Source organism: Trichinella spiralis, assembly GCF_000181795.1.
Source record: "Trichinella spiralis strain ISS 195 chromosome Unknown Scfld9, whole genome shotgun sequence".
NCBI lineage: Eukaryota > Metazoa > Nematoda > Enoplea > Trichinellida > Trichinellidae > Trichinella > Trichinella spiralis.
In genome coordinates this window covers 1,568,948-1,596,834 of record NW_003526948.1, presented here as the reverse complement: position 1 = coordinate 1,596,834, position 27,887 = coordinate 1,568,948, and the positions used below count along the sequence as shown (strand labels likewise).

The 27,887-nt window shown below is 29.1% G+C and overlaps 5 protein-coding genes across 5 annotated transcripts; 3 read left to right on the top strand and 2 right to left on the bottom strand.

The window, feature by feature from the left end:
• The first annotated feature begins 232 nt into the window (after positions 1-232).
• Positions 233-1,324, top strand: Tsp_11663 (hypothetical protein). The gene is made up of 5 exons (XM_003371407.1): positions 233-372; positions 592-678; positions 750-781; positions 1,032-1,069; positions 1,220-1,324. The coding sequence occupies exons 1-5, from the start codon at positions 233-235 to the stop codon at positions 1,322-1,324; spliced, it is 402 nt and encodes a 133-aa protein (XP_003371455.1).
• A 2,277-nt stretch (positions 1,325-3,601) lies between these two features.
• Tsp_11662 (capsular polysaccharide biosynthesis) lies at positions 3,602-4,340 on the top strand. Its single transcript, XM_003371406.1, has 3 exons — positions 3,602-3,694; positions 3,851-4,091; positions 4,330-4,340. The coding sequence occupies exons 1-3, from the start codon at positions 3,602-3,604 to the stop codon at positions 4,338-4,340; spliced, it is 345 nt and encodes a 114-aa protein (XP_003371454.1).
• A 63-nt stretch (positions 4,341-4,403) lies between these two features.
• On the bottom strand, positions 4,404-7,150 carry Tsp_11661 (putative radical SAM domain protein). The gene is made up of 13 exons (XM_003371405.1): positions 7,003-7,150; positions 6,677-6,778; positions 6,457-6,620; positions 6,214-6,401; positions 6,048-6,151; positions 5,844-5,988; positions 5,615-5,785; positions 5,498-5,558; positions 5,308-5,427; positions 5,158-5,220; positions 4,994-5,080; positions 4,675-4,899; positions 4,404-4,454 (listed from the first exon to the last, which is right to left on the bottom strand). The coding sequence occupies exons 1-13, from the start codon at positions 7,148-7,150 to the stop codon at positions 4,404-4,406; spliced, it is 1,629 nt and encodes a 542-aa protein (XP_003371453.1).
• Positions 7,151-7,786: 636 nt separating this feature from the next.
• Tsp_11660 (putative LysM domain protein) lies at positions 7,787-9,033 on the bottom strand. Its single transcript, XM_003371404.1, has 5 exons — positions 8,851-9,033; positions 8,510-8,566; positions 8,440-8,457; positions 7,966-8,240; positions 7,787-7,898 (listed from the first exon to the last, which is right to left on the bottom strand). Exons 1-5 carry the CDS (start codon positions 9,031-9,033, stop codon positions 7,787-7,789), a joined length of 645 nt encoding a protein of 214 aa, XP_003371452.1.
• An 11,239-nt stretch (positions 9,034-20,272) lies between these two features.
• Tsp_11659 (hypothetical protein) lies at positions 20,273-24,629 on the top strand. Its single transcript, XM_003371403.1, has 11 exons — positions 20,273-20,299; positions 20,393-20,457; positions 20,553-20,670; positions 21,723-21,846; positions 21,920-21,987; positions 22,145-22,151; positions 23,086-23,120; positions 23,601-23,646; positions 23,869-24,011; positions 24,135-24,406; positions 24,575-24,629. The coding sequence occupies exons 1-11, from the start codon at positions 20,273-20,275 to the stop codon at positions 24,627-24,629; spliced, it is 960 nt and encodes a 319-aa protein (XP_003371451.1).
• The last annotated feature ends 3,258 nt before the right edge of the window (positions 24,630-27,887 follow it).

Genomic DNA, 27,887 nt, shown 5'->3' with positions numbered 1-27,887 from the left:
CTTTTTCTTTTGCTTTTTTGATTTTGCGATGTATTTATTTATTTATAATTTTGAGGTGCTTAACTTCGAGGAAGCGCAAAATTGATTAGTAGGGTGGAGTGAGTTTAAAAATTTCCTGTTTTTATTTGAAGAGGCTTTTCACTTCCTCCAGTATACTTTTCAATATACCAGAAGCATCAAATAATGATGGATTTTTTACCATTGAAAGTGGTTTTTTTCATACAATCAAAATATGCTGTATTGTGTCGTCGTCGTCGACATGCAAGCGAGCGAACGAACGAAAAATGATCGATTTTCTAAATGCTTCACAAAAGATGAAGTAGCAGATAGTGTAACAACCATAAATTTAATGAAATTTTTTTATCGCAAAATGTATATTTTTTTAAATGAATTTGAAAATTAATAGAAAAAATATTGAACAAGTGAGTATCTTTTTTTGCCTGAGAGAAGAGTGAAATTGTCAAAAATACAATAGCTGCTTGCAAGTATGCAACGTTTTGAAGAAGTAGAAAAATAACAAGCATATTAATGGTCACGAATGATTGATTCAGCTTGGAGATGGTATTTTTGAATAACTATATAATATAAAAGTGATCCATTTTCTTTTCGCTTACGTCATTCATTCTGTTCAATCCGAACTGATTCAGCTGCTTACGACTTACGACAACGTCCAGTGTTGTTAATCGATTTTTCTCTCCTCCACATACATACATACATACATACATATATATATATATGTATGGATATAGCTGTAGCGTCAAAGTTGTAAGCAGAGCTTCTGGTGTTGACAATCGAAATTGACGGACATTAACAGTTACCGGCAGTGTTTGAATTGAAGAAAACGGTCTCTTTGTAAGCTTCATAAAATTTCAAATCATGAAATTACTTTTCACCGTTCTAACGTTTCTTCTCTACACCATCCAACTGATACACGCTAGACAAAGTATCACAAAAGAAGGTATTATTCAAAATTATATATTTTTGTTTTCTTGTAGAAATTTTTTTTTGAATTTTTGTGTTTGTTATTTCAGAATTGGATTCACTGTTAGCAAAGCCGAATAAATTTCAGGTAAGCACAATATAGTGTCTGTCTGCATATTTGTACATTTACAACAGGGTTGTGGTATATAATTTTTCGCTGTGCATCACGGAAGTAGCATACATATATGGAGTTATTGTTTCGAATAGGAAAAAAAAATATTATTTGACACTTTTTCAGATAATCTTAAATGGAACAATTGTGAACAATAATATTTGTGGGGGAACAAAAACGAAAAATAATTTTAAACGTGCAAAACAGACGAATTTTATTTTGCCTAGATAGATGTTCATTGAATTTGCAACAATATGTAAGTAGCTTTTTACACGCTGTTTTGCATCTGTTTATGTTTATGACAAAGAAAGTAATTTAAACAACTAAATAAATAAATAAATAAATATTCAAAGATTATAAGGACACAACATTGTGTAATTAGTTTCTTAATAGTGATGCCATTCTTGTGTAATATATTAATCACTTTTGGTTTATCGTTAATTAGAAACACTTGTGCTAGGAGGTAATATTTATTATGTATTACGGTTATTATTAGAATTTGATAAAATGTAGTGAATGTGGTAATGTAGTGGTACAGTGCAATTATTAATGATGACAATTTTCCAGAAATTATTACACAATGAAACATTTGTTTTAAAAAAAGCTTCTTTTTAACATTTCATTTAAAACCATTTCTTGGTTCAATTCTCTGTTGAAAGTAATAATGAAGATTATTAATGTTTGTTCTTTTGTTTTTTAAGTTGTGTCAGTCATTAGTTACAAGTTCTTTGCAAGCCTTTCTTGTAAGCTAATCATCTTATTGACTGCATTATGTAAAACTAATTTTTTTATTGATAAAACTTTTTGAAAGCTTTACATAACAGAGAGGGTAAATAGATCAATAAGATGAGCTTGGTTTTCAGTTTAGTAATTAACTAAAACGCGAAACTGATGAAAATGAAGCTTTTAACTTGACAATGAGATTACTTTTTTTTTTATTTTCTGTCCATCAGTAAGTATTAGTATATTGGAGTTTCTGTTTTTTTGTCAGTTTTGTCTCAAATAATCCCCTTTTGTAGTAAGTGAAGTTGAATTGAACAATAATGATATTTACTTACTTTCTCGGAAAATCGATATTAAATTCAATTTGTCAGGCAGAGAGAGAGAGAGAGAGAGAGAGAGAGAATGAGAGCCTGCTTTGGTTAAATAACAAAGAAAGCCAGCTAGCTGCATGCGACTGTACAAAGCACCGCTGACAAGCACTCATCTGAGCATAACCGACATTTTCAACAATGCTAACAAAAAGATATAGATGAAAGCACTTTCAGTTCAATATTCTTCAACCCCGCTTTCCTTCTGCGCAACACTTCCTCAATAAAAAAGTGCACATAGCAATTCTATTGTGAAGCACTATTTTTCATGAGTATAAAAAGAAAACAATAATGATAATAAAGTAAAATTCCTTTTTGAAATTGCGAAACTATTGAAAAAGATGGATAATTAGCAATTTCAGTCACGCACTATGATAGATATTTATTAATAATTCCATTTGATATTGCTTAACATTCAGTCAGTCAGTCACTTTTATTCATTGACAAGAAAATTATTTTATTTTAAGCATAATTTTGGTTATTTCCTCACTGTAGTTGGCAATATTGTAATAAGCGCATTTAATTATCCTGTTTAGCTTAATTATACTGGTCAATTTTTGAAACATACAACATGACACAAAATTCACTGCTTATATATATATATATATATATATATATATATATTCAAGATTTAAAAATGAATTATAATTTTTTATAATGATGAAAGAAAAAAACGACGTTATTATTTATTTTTCAAGGGCGAATTGAATTTGTTGCGAGAATTAAGCAAGATCAAGCAGGACGGCTTGAAAACTGAAAACTACAAACAGGAAACGTCACAGAAAATAAATGGCTTGGAGAAAGCGGAAAAAATTGAAGAAACTACAAGTAATTTGATAAAGTCGTGCAAAAGGTAATTAAATTTTAATTTTTCGAAAATTTCTTTTCAGTAAAGAACGCAAAGACCGGAAAGACGTTGTCGAAAACCACTACCGACATGGTCAAAGATTATGATGGCAAAATTAGAGGGGAGAAAATTCTCGACATTCCGCCGGCCAAATTGCACAAAGTAAAATCAATTTTCTCTTTCACAAGCGAAAATATGTCAAATGCAAAGGGAAAATTTCTTATTGATAATTGGCTAATTTAGGTTGAAGTTGCTGGCGATAAAAAAGAAGCAAAGGTAGACCACAGATGGAAACTTTAAATTATTACTATTATTATTATTATTATAACTTAATAATTTCATTTTTATAGTTATTGAATCCCAGAGACATGGCTACGTATATATTTGAAACTAGTGATGTTGATGGAGTGAAAGCGGTGATTGATAGTTTCGTTAAAAGTAAAAAGGTAGTAGTAAGCTTTTGCTTCATTTTTGTTTTTGATTTTCATATTTGTATAAACTGTAGCTGCATGAAATTGAACAAAAATTAGCTTCTTTTATAATTAAATTCAAAAATGTTGTATTTTTAAGATGACCGAAGAAGATGCCGAAAATTATATGAACCAAGTTACTAAACATTTGAATACCATGCATGTCGAACTGCTGCAGCAGCTATCCAAAGAGGTTAAAACACAGTTTATTCATCTTTTACTTTTTGCTTTCATCAGTCAGAGTATTTTTATTTTTCAGTTCTTTTTTTTCTTACAAAAAAAACATATTTTTCCATTTTTATTTTTAAATTGTCATTTGTCTACAGTGACAGTACTGTTCTTACTGTAGATAAGACTTCAAAATGAAAAAGTGGACAAAGCGTACAATCAGATGCTGTCACTGTCCAACGTGCTTAGCAATAATTATCAGGCTGAAAATCTGTTGTACGCCAATGCGAAAATGTTGTTCTGGTTGTACAAAAATGAGGGAGATGTTTATGCGAAGAAAATGTTGCAGCAGTTTGTGGAGACGGTCCAAGCGGCTGCAGCGCAGGGCAGTGTTGATGATTCGACGAGAAAATTAATTTACGGTAAAATTTTTATTTCAGTATTTTTTGTTAGTTCAATATTATATATATATATATATATATATATATGTACATTATTCATTTAATACAGGAGTGGTTCTTCGAGCAATTAAAGATGCCAGCGTTGAAATTCCTGATGAGGTAAATTTTGCTCCTCCTCTGTGAAATGAAATTTAACAACTTTATCGCTGTTCTTGAGCACTATGATATGGAGTAAAAAAGCATGTTTGTGCATTTTCAGATTCCACATAATATAAATTTATATATTTTTATTGACTTATTTATTCATATTTATATATTTTTTCTAGCGTTGCATCATTTCAATGTTTCATTTAACATTGAATAAAATGTTAAACTTTCAGAGTTCTGATATATTTTATTTAGGTTCTGGAAACAAACTGACATTTCTGACTGACTAACGTCAACACTTTGAATCACTGACGCGTAGTCACAACTGTAATTATATATGATGACAAGCCCGTAGCAAAAAAGGCCAACAAACAGTATTAGAGAGAGAAAACAGTATTTTTTATTTTAGAAAAAATTTCATCCCCATGGCTAGCATGCATAAAAAACACCATATAACGAGTAAAATTTTGAAATCAGTGCATGTTGCATAAAATGCGGAAGTGTTGTTGTTCAAAGTCACAATGCTGCTATCTTTTATTGGTGACGAGCAAAAATGCCAAATATTTGAAAAGTAGGTAGCAGGTTGAGCTGTTAACTCGCCGACCATACTGTGCTTTGAACAGGATACAATCTTCACCCAGACCTTTTTGCCCAACAAATTTGGTTGATTAGCAACTAGGATCTGAAAAGAAAGAAGGAAAAATAAGCACAAGCAGTATATATTTTCAAATAAATATGGAATATATGGTTGGTTTTCTTCTTTTACTACTGCCTACCTGTTCGTAAAATTTATTGTGTCCCACGAGATAGTCGTCACCACGAAAAGAACGTTCAGTGATCAGTACTTGGTATTTCAAACCAACCTATTATTTATTATGTTACATTTTCATATGCAAATATGAAGAAAACAAATTTTTTTCTTCACAAAACTCAATCATACCCGATTTCGGTACGGTTCGTAGGAATTGAACAGCTGTGTCATTCGTCTGGTTCTATCTTTAACCTAACGGAAAAGAAAATATGAAGAATCACCAAATGAAGAACCAAGAATAAATAATAATAATAATATGAAGAGGAAAAAGTGTCTTACAACAGCAGTGTCGAGTCGTTTGAGCTTTGCAGCCGGCGTTCCAGGTCTGGGATAAAATTGGTTGATGAATAAACTTGCAAAACGATACTTTTCCACCAAATCCAGTGTGTCTTTGAAATCCTGAAAAAGAAATGAACAAAATAACGATGCAAGATAGTTTCCAATTTCTCCAGAGCTTTCAAAAATTTACTTGTTCAGTTTCAGTTGGAAAGCCACAAATAACATCCGTTGCAATTGTTATTCCAGGAACTCTGCGAAGGAACTTTTTTGATCAGTACATACATCAATTGAAAACATGAATATTTACTTTTTTCGCATGAATTCAACAACAGCACAAAAATCATCGACGTTGTACTCTCTTCGCATGTCTCGGAGCACAGCATCGCTACCAGATTGAACAGGAATGTGAAGAAAAGAATATACACAAGGATGATTGAGGATTTCTCCAATTTCCTGAACAGAAATAGGGATGTGAAAACTTATAATTCATAACCAATAAAAAAAATACATTCACTTCTAAATAATCCAAGATATACGGCGGATTGGTCATGCCCAAGCGTAGCATTACTCCATCGGGAAGTTTTGCTGTCAGTGCTTTCAACAGTTCAGGCAATGTGCAATCGATGTCGCGACCGTAAGCGCCCAGATCTTCAGAGGTAAGCCAAATTTCTTTAACCCCTTCTAAATATTGAAATTAAAATTGCCGTGCAGATAGATGTAGGACGAATATTTTCACCCACCACTAATGCAACTCTCAGCTCGGTCAATTATCTCTTCGATTGAATAGCTTGCCAAATTGCCGCGAGCTTTTTTCGTTTTACAATACGTGCAATTGTTTAAACAGCTAAACGAATTTTGTATTCACGATTCCCCGGTTTCAGAACTTTTCAAATTTTAATTTCAAACCCTGTATTGATTGCTATAATTTCAACAAGTGGATTTCGACGAACTTTTGGTAAATCCAATCGTGCACCAGCGGTTCGTTTCCCTTTAACTTTTTTATAGTTGAGCAGTTGAACTGTGTTCCCTTTCAACGTTTCTTCAACCACCTCTACTATACGGTCTATTTGTTGAATTCCCACCAAAGATACACCCTTAAATATTAAAACATCAATTAAACTTTTTTTAATGTATAAAACTTGAATTCACTTGAAGCCAAGGAATCGAAGGTTCCGCTTGCGGTACACAGCCGGACACGATTACCGGCTTGTTCAGCGCTCTCGCTTTTTCTAATTCATTTTGCACATGCTGCTCTGAAGGTGTCTTAACTGTACAACTATTTAACAACCATATATCTGCCACTGAGGGATCATCTAAATAAAATCGAATAAAAAGAATACATATATGATTTATGTTCATAAGTACAGACCGACAATTCCATAACCAGCACTACTCATCAAACCAGCCATATATTCCGAATCACTGCTGTTATGCGTACAACCCCATGTCTTTACGTATACTGAAAAGGCACCTAAACAAAGTATAATTATAACAGTGACAGTTGTGACGTGATATTCCTTTCAAACACTTACAATTGTCAAATTTCTATTTGCTTTTTATTTTACACAAAATATTACTAAAATAATTTATGACAACTTTATAAATACATATATTACTATTTTGTTAGTTTGTGGTATTATGCATGGCATGAATATAATAATAATAATAATAATAATAATAATGAAATACACATACCAGGAATAAAACTATCAGCACATGCTTTCCCGGGCCATAAATGTTTTTTGTAGCCATTATTTAGCTTAACGTCTTTTCGTTCACGTGAAGCAAGAAGATCAGAGAAAACATCCTCAATATCGTCAGGCAGGTGAGTAACTGGTGACATTTTTTATCTGATAAAAAACTAATGAAGCAATGAGCTATATAATAACTGAAATTGCACAAATAGTTGCAACTTTTATTAAAACTGCAAAATAAAAAAGAATTTTGATGGAGACCTGCTTTAAAAAATATCAACAAGTAATGCATTTTTGAACTTTCAATCTAAAAAATTGAAATAATAGAAATAAAAAATTGGAAAATTAGAAAATCGAAATAATTCAGCCGCATTTCCTGTTTTACTTAGTGTAAATAGAAAATGTAGCAATCAATGAGCTTAAGCTACAGTAACACTATATGAATGCATGTACAATTTGAATTTGATTGGAAAATAGATGATTCATGCTGTTGCTAGCATTTTGTTCTCACTGACTATATAAATGAATCACATTCACAGATTGCAACTGTTCATTCAATTTTCTTGTTTGTTTAATTAACTATTCTTTACGCTTTTCGAATAATTTGCTAACAGTGTACATCGGTTATGAGTTAAGTGTTGCTTTTAAACAAACGCATGTGTTAGTTAACACAAATATTTTCAATAATGTATAAAAATACAAATAAATTTATTTCATATAATAAACATATACCAACAAGAGAAATACCGTACAATAAATAATTCACAAAAAATTCGTATCAAATTTCAGAGATCAGTAGACTGATAACCGCTTTTCGATTTTTTCCTCGAAACAAAATTACCAAAACGTCCTTTCTTGTCTTTTTCAGCAGATTCTCCTCTTTCAATCGTATCTATACTAAAAATAATATAAAAAACGCAAAAATAATAAAAGAAATAACTGTCTGTTTTTAGTTGTATATTACGAAGATTTTTCTTCAATACGACGAACGTTCATGGCGCTGTGTTGAATTGTTCGATCAATTTTGTTAAAAAAATCGTTCACTGAAATTTTCGATAAGTCCTCCAATTGACCATTCTCGAAGCTCTGATCGACCGTCTGCTTAGCAGCTTGTTTATCCTTCGACATCACTGGTGTCGATTCATCGCTTGACTGACTGAACAACGGAATACTGAGCGTTTCACGGAGGAAAAAGCTTTCTTGTGACCACAGACGATTCAAACGCTTTATTTCCGCAACCTGAAAGCAAAATATTCATGCCAAATGAAAAAAATAATTCGGAATCATTTGCAATTTTTGAATTTAACCACATCTCAACAAAGTAAAAAGCACAAAACGAGAAAACTGTGCTTCAAGCTGAAATCTCTGCTTTTTGTAATCAACAGTTTTGCAATATTTTAAAAGTATATATAAAGGTTTCAGAGAGAACATTATTAACACTAATACCGCATGAAACCTGAAAAAATCAATAAATATCCATTAAAAACACACTTATTTCAACATATGACGACAAAATTACGATCAATATTTACAGCAAGAATGGCAGTAGTGATATCGTAGTAAAACTGAAAAACAACAAGGTAATTAAAATCAACTGCACAACGCTTATAATCAAAAAATATTAATAATGCACAAATTCTCTCAGCATATATAAGGTACAGCAATATTCATTTTTATAAAACAATTATCTGCTTGAAGTTTATATCACCTTGACGTCAATTTCATATTAATATTTCATAAAATTAAAGGAAATGTAATGAAAGTTAAATAAGTAAATCGAAGAATAATAAAATCAACATATAAACATAAAAATTACAAAATAAATGAATTTCACTATTGTTAAACTCACGCTGCTATTAAATTTCAAAGCAATGCCAGGAAGTGTATCTTGCGGTGTAACTTTATATTCGATAACTTTGATAACTGCCCGATTTGGTGGAACAGAAGTTGTCCCGTAGCGAGGAATTTTTTTTAAACCACATAAGAAGGTCGTTTCGTCTTCCATCTGGTCTTCATCAGAAAAGCATGGCATTAGTCTTTTTCTTTTTGATTTCTACAAAAATGCTTCAAATTATCGACAAATCACCGATCAGGACACATGAAAATAAGCAAATAACTAATCTATACAGTCAGCTGGTCAGGAAGTACAGATTCAAAATCCCGTTAAACGTATCATTTAAAAAAATATAATAATAACCGACATAAAAGAAAAAAACTACTCTTAAAATTGAAAATAACTACAATAATTTCAGCAATGATTGCAACATCATAAGATTATATTATGACAAAGAAAATATTATAACAATGCTATTTTGTAACAAAGAAATCATACTGTAGAAAATCAGGCGTCAGTTCGATGAAATTTTAAAATTATTACAAGTACATTTCAAAATATTAATAAGTAAATGTAAATAAAATATATTAATGTATTACTTATTTTATAATCTGTATTTAAAAAATAGTTGCAAACATCAGCAACGTTTTCAACAATGCCGTTAGACAAAGGATCACTATTGAGAAAACTGACCGGCTTAATTCGCAATTTGATTGGTCATTTCTGATTTCTGCTTTCATCATCAAATCTGCTTAGCTCTGCTTTCTCCATTCTTCTGTGTGGGCTTTTTCTGTGCGGCATTCAGTGGATCTCTCTCTTGCGCTGCTGATGCTGATCAGCGCTCGTCATTTTTTGCGGAAGCCTATTTATTTTTTGAAATATAATATTACGCGATTATAATTATTATACACTGCAAGACGACGACGTGGTTTTGAAAATTCGTAGAAGACAAATGTCCAGCTTGACCAGCTGCGATGGACAGTGGTCTTTAAAAATTGATATACCGCGTGGGCGGTATGAATTTCGTTTTCTCTGCAACGTTATTTTGGCAACTAGTAATTCTTATGCTGCATGTCCAAATGATTTTGGATGTTTAACAACTGGATTCATGTCAAATAATTCTACAGCACACATTTTAAAATTATTATGTGAATTTTCAATCAAATTTTATTTTATATTTTGCTATCCCATTTTTTTAAATATTTAATTTATATGATAATAAAAATCCTAAAATTGAGATGCATAAGAGCTTTTAATTACAAATTATGTGTTGTTCAGTTTTGTTTCATTACATTAAAGTATATTTTAATCTATTACATAATAATATAATAAAAGTGTACAAATATCTGGCACTATTTATTTCATTAACATTATTCCACATATTACAAAAACTTTAAAATTGAAAGTAACTAATTTTATGACATAGCTGACATCTTTACTGACTTCATGCTGAGGAATAAATTCATTCTCATGTAGTTATTTTGATTGAATTTACATGACTTTATTTATTCATAATTTTATCTGAAAATTGAAAAAAAACAGTGTTATTCAACTGCGCTGATAATAGGAGATGCTAATTGATATGCAAATTTTGCATGCAATGCTGAGTGAAGGAGCTAATTGATATGAAAATTTTGAACACTTAGGTATCAACACTTACTATATGTAAAATAACATGCCTAACAATGTATCAAAAACATACAGCTTTTGCTTATATTTTGGAAGCTGAAAGGTTGGTATCGAAGAATAAATGTTGCATTATGTTGTAATATTCTCCTCTTGAAGTATGTATGCTGCAGTTTTTCATTATCTTGCTAATTTCGTATTTATGTAAAATTCTTTCGCATATGTTACATTTTACTGCAACAGTTCTGCATATTTCATATCAAATTTGTATGTTTTCTGCACTATATACTGCATAAATGTTACACAGAGCAATTCAAAGCTTAATATTAAACATTTTATTCCAAATATTACAGAATGCTAATCCAATATTCATGTAAATTTGCTTGATATTTCACGAACTGTAATAAATTTATAATTATTTTTACATAATTATTAAATAAAAACCTGCATTTTTTTATTGTAGTGCATACTGTAATGTGCATAGGTTTCCCTGTTGAAGATCCATGCTGCATGTTGATTAAGACCTGACCTACACATGCGTAGCGTGTGGTCCATTCTGATCGGGCAGCTGGCTGCTTCCTGACTGCTGCTCACTCAAGAGATGTCCCTTTTGTGCATTTGTGGTAAGCTTATGATGTTTGAGTTGTGTTTTGATGCGGAAGGTAGTTTCAGTTCTGTTGGCGCTAATTTTGTTTGTCCGATGTGATTAATTTCTTTCTTTTTTGAAATATTTATAAGAGAATGGTTTTTGCATTGTCATCTATTATTAGTACCTGAAGATTATTCAATTTGAACTGTGTTTGTTTATGATTTTGTTATTTGTTTCACTGTAGTGTTAATCCTGATGATCTTAGATTAGGTGTAAAGGATTTGAATTTTCTTCTGTATATTGAATTTAAGCTTTTGAAACTGGAAATTGACAAAAATTTGATTTGATGAAAGCTGTGCAACCTGCTGGTAGATAATATGTTATTTCGACAGGTAGCTTAATTGCAGTCTCTTGTTCTATTGACTAGAATGCATCGAGACAGTCTCACACTGTATCGATTTACGAGCCTCTCCTTTTCTGCAGCTGCTCAAAAGTCTGCATTATGCTGATCAATATGTGGGCTTATCACCAATAATGAAATTAGCATATTTCAATTGCTGATCCGCCTTCACAAGCGTGGTTGTTTACGTCGCTTTCTTCTTGCAACAATAGAGCGAGTATTTAACTTTTGTGAAAACGTCTGCTATTTCTTTCCTTTATTTTTAAATTCAACCATTTGAAAGAACAAAATGTGGGCGTTGGTTAAAATTGCTTTACTATGCAAGCAAAGTGTTCAATAAACCGCTGCGCAATGACGCGCTTTTAATGCTCGATGATGCTTTATGTATCTTTCCTTCGGGAATTTTAAAATTTCAGTTTGGTCGACTTAGCTTTGATTTTCTGCAGTGCAATATGACAGTTTATAGATTTTTTCAAAATTTAATTAGCGAATTCAGTGTTAAATTTTAATTTCTTCTTTTCAGCGTGACGCGTTTGTTTGCTTTTGAGACAGATTTATTTATTTCCAAATAAAATTGCAAAATTTATTTTAGAAAAGGTTTTAATTTATTGTTAATTTGTTCAGTTGACTTAAATACTGGAAGCATGCTTGTAAATTTGAATTTATCAATTATTATTATGATTATTTACTATTGAGAAGAATTTTCAAGAAGCGGAATTGAAGGCTGGGAAAATTTTCAATTATAGGATTCATTTACGCGGAATTTTCATTTAGGGCTGTTGTGTTGGGCAGTTTATTTGTTGACTTGTTTGTATGATGCGATTATGATACGTTATTTGTTTTGTTGCAGATGTGGAAACGTTTGGTCGGTCGTTGTGTTGTGATTGATTTTTTATTTTACTTTATTATTCTTTTACGTTTTATTGTTTCTTTTGTTGTACTTTAAATTGTCATTAGCGCCACTTTTATTATTGTTCATTTCATCTTGTTTGGTGGATTGTATTGCCACTTTTTGGAAATTGTTTTTTGCTTGTATTTTGTGTTCGTTTCATTGAATAAAGTTTTGCCATTTATGAATTTTGACATTTTTTATTTAGTTGAACATTCGGTTTGAACATTATAATGATCACTTTTCATTTATTGTTAGCAATTTGTTTATTATAAGTTTTATGTTGAATATTAAGATGAACACAATCTTTCAGCGCATTAGCATTGCATTCATAGATTGGTACCTATTGAAAAAGCAAGTTGAAATGGAAAAAACGGTGTATTTATAAATGAGTAAAAGTGGTTGCACAGAAATGCAAATATTTTAAGTAATTTGAAAGCTATTTAAACAAAATTTACTTACAGTATGATGTAATTTTTAATGTTACAAAAAAGATAATTTCTTATTGACACAATAATATTAATACACAGTTTTGTTGATTCACGTATCTGAATTTGCAGCGCAACAATGTGATGTGAATCTGCTTTTGTTAGCTTTATCTGGTTTCATTGTATGATTTTTCAACTGTTCAAAGCAGAAGCTTATCAATGTTTTATATGGTATTCATTATAAACATATGAGTCATTTATACATACAAATCAGGTCTATTATTTTTTATTTTGTGTTTTTCTTATTATCGAAGAAATTGAAATCTAAATGCAGTCATCTATTGTATAACTATAAATGTACTTTAGTGATGCACTTATTTTTTTTTATTTTTACATTTATTCTATCACTTCATAACTATTAACAATAATTAAACAATTACTTATAGGTTGTTTATTTTACATATTAGGCCATAATTTTCATCACGGTGTATGAATATGGTATTTGTTTTGAAATTTGGTACAGTATTCCGAACATTGTTTAAAATAATAGTTTTCTTTTTTTGTTTTAAGATGATGAAAATTTCTTATTTTTGATAAAATAAACAGTTAATTTTCATTAATCAATATATTCAATATAACAATTGAAGAAATGTATGTAAAAAAGGAAAAACATGACGAGATGAAGTTCAAAAAAAAACAGTACGAAATTGACATTTGCGTTGCAGAAGTGAATAAAAATGAAATTACCGCACTTCATGTAAATAAATTCACGGTACGTTTCATTTTCAACATCAAGATTATGGCCTGATCTGTTAAATTTATTCATGTAACGTTTGACTGTAATTAAAACACTTTAAAGTATGATTTTTGATTAACATTCTTGAGCAACGAAGAGCAAAGCATTGATGGACTTGGATAAATTGTTTCTTTGAATTATTGAAATGTTGATGGAAGTTTTCAATGATGTTTTCTGTCAATTGCCGACTTAAATTGAAACTTCGTTATTTGTTAAATTTCCGCTGGTGATGATATTAGATTTTACGGCTCAAGCTAAATCGTATCATCGACCAATGAAGCAATGTTTTCACAGAAACACCGACAGAAACGATGCATTTGGGAAATTTGGTTAAGATATCGCATAAAGATGAAACGAAACACTGCTTATCTAACAGCAGACGCCAACATCTTTGATTGCTTTTTTTTAGTATCTCATCATTTCTTGATACAGTCTATTCGTTTAGTGTTACTTTGGCAAATAAACATGATATGGACGTTTAAATTACAACATTAATAACAAGTCGACGTATTTACGATTCACATTACTGGACAAAAAAGATTTTTCTGCAATAAAATAAAAAAAACTCTTCTTGGGCATCATTTCAATTTATTGGACACGTTAAATAGCTTTTTAAATTGACTATTGAATATCAGTTATCACAAAAATATTATAGTGAAGGGTCAATTTTCAGTGTTTTCTTCTTTGCCGACACCACTTTCAATAATATTAATAGTACATCAAATAAATATAAATTAACTCGTTGGAAATAGGTAAAATGTTTCGTTAAGCTAAATTTTCAAGTTCAATGTCAACAAAATTTTCACATTCACATGCTGTAGTTGTAAAGCATTTTTTAATTCTTATATTATCAGTTTTCTAATATTTCAAATTTTGATTTATTAAAATTGAATCCAATTTCAAATTCATGCTATGAAGAGTAACACTGTAAGCAATGATAATTGCTTGTGGTTTAATCTAATTTCAAAAGTACAACTGTATTATGATGATGATGGTGATGTTCAAATTTATTTACATTTTCGTTATTTTGATTAATGGTGATCCTCCGTGAGTTGCAATACAGCATAAAATTCACATTTATTATTTATCAAGCAGAAAATTAATTTATTGATTATTTTTACGATTGTTTATTTTATGTAATATAAAAATTGACACGTTTCTTCAATCTTTTAATATATATATATATATATAGTATTTGTTAAGAGAAGTTTTTTATTCAATTGAAATTTGAATTATTGTCATGAATTAACAAGAAATAATTAATTACTTCTTGTATCATTTTAATTTATCGAAATGTTATTTGAATGTTTAATGAATAATAAAAGTAATTGTACGTTAGGCAATTACAACGATGTACTTTTTGTTTTTTGTCTATTTTTCTGTACAGAATTTTTGAAAAATCTATACATTTTAATTATATGTTATCTTATTTAATTCAGTGATAATTGATTTTCTTCCATGACACTTTTGGTCTTTTTGAAGATTGTTGATGTTTGTAAAAGTTGTTTAAAGTTTAAATTTTTTATTTAATATTTTTGTAATTTATTAAAAATATTGATTTTTTTGAAACTATTTTAAGAAACCGCTCTCATGTTATTTTGTTTCTATATTGGGGTTATTATTTTTTTCTTAATTTTTTTCAGACTTGCATATATTCTGTAATACTGTATTTGAATTGTGCAGTAGTGATGCTGTTTTGGTCTGTTTAATAAATGTATAACTAAATGGAGTTGAATAATATTTTAAATGAGACGCAAAAAATTTGCTTCCTCATACAAGTCACATATGGAAATAATATTTGCACGAAAGGCGATTTTCAATATGAAATTTGAAACGAATAACGATACAAATGTTTTCATTTTGAATTGTTTCATTCATCTTAAATCATAATTTATTTCCCTTTCCTTTTCGCAATATATAATATATTTACTTTTTTTCTATTTTTTAAATTTCATTTATATTTTTATCATTGAACACTTCATCGACTTTTGTAATACCAATAATGACAACATTGTGCTTCTTAAGCTACTTTTTCATTCTTTTTGCAGTGCTTCATAATCATTTTTTGACATGTGAGTGAATTTTTAAAACACAAGCGTAATTCAATTTCTTGAGTAACTGATTTCACTCTTATTTTTTATTGATTTTTATGCACAATCAAATTAAATTATTTCATACCGAAAAGTGATGGCGGTGTTACAAATATCTGTCACCCGATGTACACATTTTGGCATTTGACTTTCATTTTTGTTACTTATAATAAGTGTTCATTGTACAAGTTTATTTCTTTATTTGGAACATTCAATTATTAATTTTAATGCAATTTAATATTTCCAATTGAATTAATCAATGTTTTAAAGTATTTTTGAATTCAAAAATAGTGTCCTCTATCACATATATAAATAAATAAATAAATATATATATATATATATACGTATATATTTGTATATGGAATTTTATGAATCTGAAAAATAGTTGTTTATGCAAGCGTTTTGGGAAAGTTGTGTTTATTGATTTGCTATTTGCATTTTTTGAACGTATGTATTTTGTTGTTTTTTCTTGTTTGTTTGTTGTCCGAGGGGCAGGAACGCTGAACTGAGGGGAGGGAGGGGGGAACAGCTGTAGCTTGATGCCAGTGTTGGAAATTGGAAATCTTATTCTGTAGTTTAAAATGGGAATTTTGCTTGAAATCGAAGATTTGTTGTGACAAACGTTTTGGCATTTTGTTTGAGCTTCTTTTAATTAAATTGTCCAATTTTCATTTTTCCAACGGCAAGTGGCTGGTTTGCCAATTTGCTCACTTCCGACTTGTGCTGGTTGCTTTAGGCAGCTTTTATTGCGCTATATAAGCCATCCGAACTTCAATCGATAATTTCGACTTTAGGTTGGCTGATTTCTGCACAACCAACTTGATCATTTTCTCCTTGAACATTTATTTATTTATTTATTTATTCATTCATTCATTATTATTAATTTCATTCTCTTTTTACAAATATTACTGCCGAGATTGGTTGATTCATTTTTATTTTTCATCCCACAGCACCAATCTTTTGTTAGCACTTTTGTCAGTCACATTGATCCTTTTGCAAATATTACCTATTTAACATGACAAAAGGTGACAGGTGGCGCTTTTCACATTAACTTCGCTGGCATGCTTTTATACTTTGCTTACTTTTGCTGTTCATCTGTTCAGCAAGACAACACTGCAAAATTTTCAAAATGAATACTATATCTGATGAAAATTTCGCCACATTGATTCTCTGTTACATTCGAGGTATGGATACAATAATTATTATTATTACATTTTTTTCCTTTCTTTTGTTTAAATCCTTTCGTGATTGTTTTCAAACTGGAAAAAATTCTTTTATATGCATATGTATGGGGATACTGTATGTATAATTTTCTATTATCAAGTTATTATTATTGGGATTTTTCATTTTTAACATATTTTGTCAATTTGAACAGAAAGATACATTTAATTGACAACGAAATATGAAGTGTATTTAATCAGAATTTTCTTTGCTTCTGACAAGTAGTTTAATTGATCGAATTAAATCGGCTAAACGTCGTCTGTTCGTTTCACTTTGTTAAATAAATAAATTACCAACGTATACAATAAAAATTGTTTCTCAATAAACAAATTTTATTAAAAAAAACAAGCAAGTTTGCTTTCATTAAACCATTTTTGATGATAATTTTAATTTTCGAATTGTAATAAGTTTGCTGAAAGCGGTAGTTCTTTATTGGAAAATTTATTATTGATGTCATTTTTCGTATCGTTCACGTTAAAAGCAAAATTCAGTTCTGCTTTGTTGAATTTATATTAAATTTTCATTCAAACTGTTTAATTTGCTTAAATGTTATTTATTTTTTCACTCACTTTTGTACTGATGGCAATTTTGCTTTGTAATTATGCTCAGTATAATAATTTGTACATTTAGATGTTGTTGAAATTTTCATTGAAGGCGTTAAAATAGCAACACGTTGATTGAAAAGCATTTTATATTGTATTTTTGACTTGAAATTTTTATTTATTCATTATTCAACATGCATTACAGTGGGCGGCCGCGGCGGCGGTAAGGTACACGACGTCAGCTTTATTGTTAGCTCAGCTTTACGCGGCAGTGGTGCAATTAGCTTCATGACGTCATTGCATTCGATTTGTTTATTCTATAAGCTGTTCATTGATGGACAATATTTTATTGAAATCGGCTGTTTAGCATCTCAAAAGGCCCATTCAATTGCATTGCATGAAAAGTGATTTTGATTTGCTGGTGCGAAATTTATTTTTCATAAAGCAAAATACGCATGCGCACATTCATTTGAACAAATTTCATTTACTGTGAAATTTAAAGATCTAAAATTAGATAAAGGTGTTTCAAACTTCGATAATATTCTTCTTTTTTATTTTTAAATTTAATCAAAAACTTTCTTTTCTTTTCATCATACTGTAGTAGAAATGACTGTTACAGAAATGCAAATTTTATCTACCATGCATAAGGAAACCGACAAGCAAGCGTTTGAAAATATATTTCCACAATAAATGAATTGAAATTTATAAAAAAAGAGCATTTTTATCTTTTTTTCATAAATGTCATTTTTTATTTATAAACGGCAGGATCTATTAATATTTTCTTTTCTTCCCTCTTATTATTAAATCATTCATTTGAAAATAATCACAAGTGTCCTTTCAATCTTATTATTCATTATTTGATTCATCATTATCTTGCCAGTGTCGATAGCTTGTTATTATCATTAATCAATAAGTTTTGATAATTGATCATTTCATTTTATTTTCTTTTTCACAATGAATAAATATATAAAATATTAAAACGAAATTTCTTGCAAATAATAGCTTGCATTTATTATGAAAATGAGATTGAAGTAAAAGTAAATTCATGGAACATTGCATATTTTATTGATAGGTTTCAAATGATTGAGTAAACGCAAAAAGTAAAATACACAATGAATTATTATTTATTTATTTATTTATTTATTAAATATTAACCGTAATACAATTTATTAATGTTAAAAATCTGTTTATTGGAAATTGTAATAATGATTTTCGTCATTATTTTGATATCGTGCAGTACAGTAAGTAGCAAGTGAACCTGTTATTAAAGTTGATGACAATAATATTTAAGCAGAAAATTCAGCGATGGAATGATTTTTGATTTAAATATTTTTCTTGGCATCTTTTCATATTCAAACTGTCCATATATTTGCCTACTGCGTTTGTGAGCATGAATTTTGTAAGCAGATTGATTGTCCAATTTTCTATTTTTATGAAAATAATTTGCCACTGTTTTTAAACTAATTTGCTTTTTTTCTAATTTTAGTGAAGAAAGCACGACTGCATGGTGCAAGTGGTAAGTAAAAATTTTGTTTTTTTGTTAATAAATAAATTGTTATTGTAAGTGTTGAAATTTACATAATTGATAGGTTGAGTTGTCAGAATATTATGATTAATAATAATAGATTCATCTGTGAGATTGATTATGACTGACTTTTGGTTTTTCGTTGTTGTTATGTTTGACTTTCTATGTTGGAGTTCAGGATTTGCTTAAAAACATTCTTCCACTGGTTGCAAAATGCATCGGTGTTACTGTTAGAGTTCATGTTACACGATGCCAATGAATTTGATGCAAAAATTAAAATTTCACTTGTTGCCGCCACGAAATGCAAATTATATATACATAACTAAGTCAAATAATTAGTTTCGTTGCTAATCTTTTGCTCGCGTGATTTTTGCTTGATGCGCGATTTTGGAGATGAATCAATTTTTCAATTATTAAACGTCGTTTATTGTTTGAAGTCGAAGTGGGAAATGAAAATTTGTTCATAATTTCACCCTGTCTGGGGAATCTTTTTCGCTTATTTTACGTCCAACAAAAGATGGAACTGAACACCGAAAGCGAGCGCGTCATTTAATAGCAGTTAATTGTTCGTTGGCAACGTTTATCATCATCATCATTGTGCTATGATTTCAGTTTATCTTTATTGAAAGCATGAAATTATGCTCAATCGCTTATAATCAACCCTCGTGCCGAAGAATATACAACGCCAACGCTGGCAAAGTTTAAAATTGTTTTCCATTTTGAATAAACAGTTCTTTATACAAAATGTGTAATGATTATTAAATAATCAAAAATAAAACAATAAATAGTCTTTAGTTGTTTATTGATTTACTTTTCTTTTTACTTATTATTTTTAATTGATTCATTGTTCAGGGTTGAAGTTAGAAAACGTTATATTCTAATACAATTAAAATGCTTTTTTACAGTTGAAATTGACCGTTTCATTATTTCCCATAAATTAAATTATTTTCGATCAAATTTTGGTTAATTATAATTGAAATGAATAATTCATTTTTTGCATGCGACTGCACCGATAGAATTGCAATTGCATTGTGGTTTAAAAATGGACAATTCTGTATTTATTTTTATTTGTACAGAGCAGAAGAAAAATTACACTTGCTTACTGTAGCTTTGTTTCAAAAACTTTACTTATTTATTTTTTGAATTTTTGAAATAAATAGAAGCAATGATAATAATGCAGTTTAACTTGAATATTTAAATAAATAGAGTTGATTATGAAATAACAAATAGTTGGCATTTTTATTTTCGTTCATTTGCATAATGAATACATTCAGGAATTTGTAAAATTAAATTTTCACTTGTACTGGTCGATTGATTACTTCAAAAAATATATGAATAGCGAAAATGAAAATAATCTTGTTTTTTATTGTATATTTTTGTTTTAATTTTCATGATGTTTTCAATTGAATTTTCTAGATGAAGTCCATTCTTATGTAACGTTGAAGTTGCAGAATGTCAAATCGACTACGGTAGCAGTAAAAGGAAGCGAACCTTGTTGGGAGCAAGAGTTTATATTGTAAATTGTTTTTCATTTTTATTCTTCACATTGTGAATATATTTTCAATCACAACAACAACAACAACAACAATAATAATAATAATATTTTTTTAGTGAAACAGAACGGTTAGATCTTGGACTGATCTTTGAATTATGGAGTCAAGGTGTTTTGTGGGACAAACTGATGGGCGTGTATTTTATGCCACTAACGTCAGTGCATTATTCGAACGTGGTATGAGTTTTTATTTTTGAAATTTATTAAAATACAATGACATGATAAAAATGACTTGTAACTATTTTTCGATTAACAATTTCTATATACTAGCTGTTTTTGATTTTTCAAACAAAAAAATGAAAATTAACAGTAGTGTTATTTTTAAAATTTTTAATATTCCATTTTAAAACAGTGTAAGTTATTTTATTTATAAAACTAAACAATTGACATTTATCTCACAGTTTTTTGTGAATAACTAATTTAATAATAGCTTTTGAAATTGGTTTCGTATTACAATAAAATGTAAGAAGGATTATTGATTATTTTGTATCTTCAATTTTAATTTCGTTTACTAATCTGAATCAATAATACAATTGACTATAATTACTGAGAAACGGAGAGAATAATTTTGTTTAAACAGATTTTGCATTTTTTTTACTCAAATAAATCTGCTTTGATTGTTGTAATTTTCATCCACTGCGATTCACTTGAGCATGTAGCAATTTGAAATAATTCTAATACTTATATATTATTAACCTATATAATATTGAAATTTCAATTTTGAGGAAATTTGAAGAATAAATTATATTCTGCTTTATTTATTAGTCTCATAAAAACGAAATAACCTGCTCGACTGATACTGTAACTTTAACGAATTGCATGCAACTGAGGTGAAACATCTTGAATTTTGATTGAAAAAAATTTAATAACTTGTATTCATTGTTGGATCTGTTCAGCGAATGGGTTTCTGTTTTTGTTTTTTGCTAATCAATTATACTGTATTGTGGCTTTTATTGATATTATAATTTCACTGTCAGTACAAAATTGGATTTTATTTTTTTGTCCAAAGTGACATTTGAAAATTTAAAGCAGTAATTTTATTAAATGAATTAAGTCAGTATAAAAGAATTGTAAAAATATCAATATTTTTCATCTTCAAATGTACAAAGATGAATATTATTTTTTTTTGATTTTATAAATAGTGTATTTGGAAAAATTCACAGAAGATTCTCGATGAATGAATTGATAAATTTTTGGGAATTTTGTTTTAATTATTAAATTTATTACAGGCTGGTTCTGGAAAATGGTTGCAGTTGTTCTCTGAGGTGGAAACGAAAAATGGTGAAGTTGTCGGTCATCGAGGACAAACTTCACATTTATTGCTTGCCGATGTTCGGTTTGAACTTCCTTTAGGTAATAATAATTATTATTATTTTCCAGCATATTCAGCTTTTTCAAATTTGTAAATAATTCAATTCAATTTGAGAATTCAACGATGAAGAAGCTCAGATACTGCAGCAAAAATTAGAAGCTTTAAATCGCATGGACGAAGAGGTATTCTATTTGTATATTTTTGTTTGATTAATGAATTGATTATTTGCATGGTTAACTTATCAGGAATAGCCGTGATTTGAATAATTTCATAATAGCATTGATTGTTTGGTGCGTTGTTACAATATAAATTTAATTTGTAATTTTAAATTTATTTAAGTTGAACAGTGAATTATAATTGTTAAGAATGGTATAAATCAAGTCACGTATAATAAGGTGATCCTTTTATCAAGATAATGTTTAAAACTAAGTAAATTTTCTCCCATATTTATAAGTTCAGTTGCTAGAACATTCAGTTTCATTACTTGTGTTTTTTTGGTCTGCAATATTTTTCTCTATCGACTTGTTATTGGTCTTTGCAAACGCTATTGTTTGCATTATTGTCAATGACTTGTAAAATATGCATGAAAATGAATCAGGTGGGTACACATATTTTGATTTCTTATATAAATATGTAAAAAATTAAATTATTCATATAATGGATAATTTATACCCATTGAAGGTGCATTTTCATAAACACAAGTATTCAGAAAGATTTCAGACTTGGCAACTGAAATTTCAAAATTATTTACAATAATGATCAGCAAGAATGATCGGGAAATATTTTTGCACAATTACTTTTAATTCGATTTAATTTTTAAAAATATTTATTTTCTTATATTCATGCTGTTATTCAATTTTGCTATTATCACGAGGCGATTATTTATCAAAATTACCAAATTATGAACTGTCGAATTCAGAGAACAGTTAATTAATATTTTTTTTTTATTTTTATTTTTCAATTTTATTAATTACTTGCTAATGGCAGTTATTGTAAAATGATGAGCATTCATTTCTCTTTTTGATGATTAATTTCTATCATGTAAAAGTTCTGTTGTTTTCTGACTGTTATTTGCACTTAAAAATTTTTTTAATTTCAAGTCTTACTGTATCCCAGTGCATTATTTTTTTAAATGAAATCGAACCATTGTTCATATTCTGTTCAAATAGACGGATGCAACTGAACAATGATAACATTGGAGCATTTGAATGTTGGTGTTTTTTGATGCTTTTATTGTATTATATTTTATTTTTAGAATTTATTTTTATTTTTATTTTCAGATTTCCACTGCGCAACTGCAAATGAAACGAGCTCAGTTTAATCGATGTAAGAATTTGAATTTATTATTATTTTTTATTTTCTCATATAACAAAACACATCAGCAATAATACTATAAATAGGAGTGTGAATTATTATTTGCGGGAAATAAATTATGGTTCAATTTAGCGTATTTTGTTGAAAATTATTTTTCACATGAGACTTCATTTGACAGTATTTTGCTTCAAATTAAAAAGGCAAAAGTGTACCAGAATTTACAATTTCCCGATTTTATTAAAAGAACAGTATTTATTGAATGGAGAAGAAAAAGTTTTAATAAATTTCGCCACGAATCATTTGTCAGTTGAGTTGAGAATATCAGAGTTCTTTTCTTGACAGTTAAATTGAAAAAATGGATTTATTTGTTTTTCTGTTGTTTTCTTTGTTTTTTCATTTCATAAGTATTGGATGATTTACCGACGCAGAGAATTGTTGTTCACTAGTAGTAAATGATTCCTTATATTTTGATCTATTGCAGACGATTAGTATCGAACTGCGATTTTATTATTGGTTCTTGTTCGTCAGTTTATTTTATTATTGTTAATTTGCCGCATATTGCTTACATTGAAAGAGCATCTCGAGATCTAGAGAGCTTGTGTATTAGTTGCCGATGCTTGTAGTTGTTGGGTTGTTGCTGTCGAAAGTGTAGTATCCAGAGATTTTTTTTCAACTAGAAAGGAAGAATAATTTTTGATAATCCACTTTGAAGTGTCTGTTTGTGAGCTTTTTTATCATACTTCTTGCAGCTGGGATATCTGAAGATAGCGATTATACGTCTGATATTTCCTTTCCTGTGCATTTGAACAATTCTTCAGCGCATCAGTTTGGTAACCATCTTCGAACCTGCTGCAAATCCACCGACAACGCCGAACAGCCTTCTTCAGTCAGAGTAGGGGAAAAGTTTTTCTTTTTCCTTTTCTGCGCATCAATATATATATATATATATATATATAATTTATTTATTTAAATATTTTTACGAAATTATTTTCTCTTATTTTTGAACGTATTGTAGATGTCTTTGGAAGATGAACGAGACTATGCAACGAGCTCGAAGCAGAACGCCGAAGAGCAGTCGTCGTTTGAATATCAATATTACGACGAACAACACTTGGGTGAACCTCAAAGTCCAGGCTCAGTTTCAAGAGTGAATTACAACTCCACCGGTGTTCACGAGAATTCTTACCATGCAAATGACAAGGCAAGCAATTTTGACAGTAAAAACTGCCATCCGGAAGTGAACACCGCTGCTAAACGGCGTGCCAATCTCAGAGCAAGCAAAGAGAGGTAAGAAAAATAAAATGTGCAAATTTATTTTTAAAATATTCCTTCCATCTTCTGAGCTTGGAAATTGAAAAATACTTTTATTAATGAATATTTAATTGTGAAACATTTTCTTATTCAAATCAATGTTCGTTCATTCATAATTTAATTTTTCAACATCAGTAATTATAGCAGAGAATTGCTTTTTTTGGTTCGTAATTTTGCGAAAGATAATTTGCAAAATTAGTTCTTCTGCAATGTTGTAATAGAAGATGCTTGTTATTTTTCTTATTAATACTTTGAGCAAGTTTTTATACATTATATATAATATAATATAATATAATATAATATATAATAATAATAAGTACAGAAATAAGAAAAATAGTTTTTTTAATATAGAATATTGTTTTAATGAACCTTTTTTGATGTTAACGAAATTGTTAACGGCCAGTTGGTCGGTGTGATGATATAGGTTGACTGTGATCGATTTTGGTATCTGCTTTATTATGCGCTAGTCAATTGTGGCTAGCTTTGTATTTATTTTGTTGTTCATTTTCAATTTGATATCTGCTTGACAATTTTGTCTTTTGCCAGCAGTTGGATTGGAACAATTCAGTTCCAAGAAATTCAGTTCCTCTCGAACGATGGCACATTGATTGCATGCACACTTACAGCTTAGTCTAACAATTTGCTTGCCAATTCTTTTTCCTTGTTATTTCACATTACCCAATGTGATCAGTTTATATATATTATTCTGCTAATTGTTTATCATTGCATATTATACTTGTTATATTAATTATACAGCTTTTGGTTTGTTTGTTTGTTGCTTTTTCACTTTTGACAAACCACTGCTGAATGTTTTCTGTTCAAATGTTCAAATATCAATAATTTGAACAAAATTTTTTCAAAAAGTTATTCATTTATTTCATTTTATTCCTGTTTCTCTATTTCTAATTGTTCATCTCTATCTTTTCACTAGTCAAACTTTCTCACTCTTCCATGGAACGTGTATGAATAATTTCACAAGTGTACAAGATTGGTCGCTAATTTTTATTTTATCCATTTAACTTTTATGAAATAATATCTCATTTAATCAACAACTTTGCATGGTGCTGACGTTTTGTTTGGATGATTGAATTTTTCTGATTGAAAATTGATTGCCACTTCCAATGGATATATTTTACATTTACATTCATCGGCTGCTATTCATCTTGGGGAAAGGAGAGGGGGAGGGGCAGGGGGAGAGAGGTTATGGTAGTGATTTTGTACAGCGATGAATAATTGACCAGCTAGCTAGCTTAGATGGATAGTTGGGAAATTTTTCATTAAACTTATTTCTTTTTTCATATTTTCATTACTATATTCAGATTGTGTTAAAGGCAAATGCTTTACATTTCTTCAAAGAAAACCTAAAATTCTTATTTTATTTTTTATCAGTGCAAAAGCAATTTTGATGTAAAAAGAGAATTTGGTTGTTTGGTTGTTGAAACGATTTTTAATTTTATAATGTTTAATTACGTAAATGAACTGCTTTCATTTTTTGTTGATTTTTCAATGTTACATAATGCATATGTAAAAGTGCCAATCAACGAGTGCACAATAAATAACTTTGTAACTAGTAGAATAACATCCTCCAGTAGTACACTTTATTTTTAAATTTTCTTAAATAATATTGTTTCGTTTTGCTTTTCTTAGAACTTATTCATCAGAGCACGAAGTGTCAGATCATATGTCCCCTTGTAGCGATTCAGAACCTCTGTTTTACAACAGTAGGCCTAACGATAGGTAAGTTATATGTTCCACTTTTGTATTTGCTTCATTTTTTTCTTATAAATTTTAAAGATGTCGATAAAGATAATTTTAATTGTTATTTTTATTTGTCTTGGAACAATTGAGTAATTATTACAGTAGACTAGACAAATTTTTTTTCTACAGACAATCTCCACGTTCAAAATATTCAAAATTAAAATGGGCAAGTTGCCATAACTTCTTTTTTCTCAAATAATTGTCTTACGCCTTTTATGATTATTTTCCACTTAAAACAGTTAATTATCATTTTCACTATGAATATGTTATAACTGCTGTTGTTTATACTGCTTTTGATTTTTGATAGACATGATATTTAGCACTTCAATACAATTAACATAATTATTTAAATAGTAAAAAAGAAATATATTCTTAAACAATAATCTTGAGCTTTTTATGGTTGAAATTGTTGCCAGGATGGAGCATTTATTTTTTGTTTTTGTGAAATGAAAAAAATGTAAAAGACCTTAAACTTTTATTGAATTATTATACATATGTATGAATTTTTTTTTTGTAAATTTCTTTCGAAATAAAGGTACAAAATTTTCATTCTCAAAACGGATGAAGTGATATTTGACAACTCTGCACAAATAGCTAATATTGAAGATAAATATTACTTGATTTATTTTTTCTATATATAGTACTGTAATAAAGTATTTGTGCTTTTTACATGTGAAACAACACTGATTACTGTTTTTGTATACTGTAAAAGTTTGAAAATTTAAAATTCTTTTTCAAGTAAATATATTTTAAAATCACGATTGATTTATTAATAAATCCATTTTTTGCTCTTTGGTTATGCTTATTTTATTTTTTGATTTGACGTGTAATACTTTTTTGTATTTTTTTGTATTTTTTCATGCTATATAAATTTGAAGGAGTTCACACAGAATGGAATGTAGTGAAATTTATTTATTCATTCTTAATTGTAAGCAAATAAGTTAAGGTGTAGAGTATGTATCATATGTATGTATGTATGTATGTATGTACAGCATTTAAAAAAGCAAGAAACATTGCTTTGATAATTTCATTTTGACAGGCATCGGAGTAAAAAAGCGACTGTTTGGGATGACGATTTCTTTGTAGACAAGCCGTGTAATTTGAGGTAACATTTCAGTTGCCTGTGATTGTTCTTATTACTTAGCATTTGAGCAATTTTATTTTTGATCTTTTAACTATTTGCTTTTTACTTTGCACGAAGCTCTGACGCGCTGCTGATTTTATTTCAATTTTGAACTTTTAATTTCTTTACAGTACGTAGAGTTTTTTTCTTACTTATTCATAATTATATATTTATCCTCTGTATGTTGTATTCATTATTCATTAATTACACTGGCTGTTTAGTTTTATAGGAAGGACTAAATGGTTTCAGTCATTTTTAATTTAATCTAATTAATGCTCGTTTAATGGTTATCAAAGGTGACAAAATGATCAATAAAACTGTGTGAATACTTTCATTACTGCAAATGGTTAATGTAAGCAATTTTTTCATTCATTTTTAATTTTATAAATCTAGTGCTGCTGCATAATTTGATTTAGCCCAATGTGGGTGTTTAATAATTTGTAGCTGTAAATAGGTACATATTATTGAGCAGAATTTTACAGTTTTTTGTACAACAGATATAATCGTGTATATGATTTGTTTTTTATGTTCGCTTGTTAGCTGCATTCATCATTTATGGTCGACGTGCTTCTATCA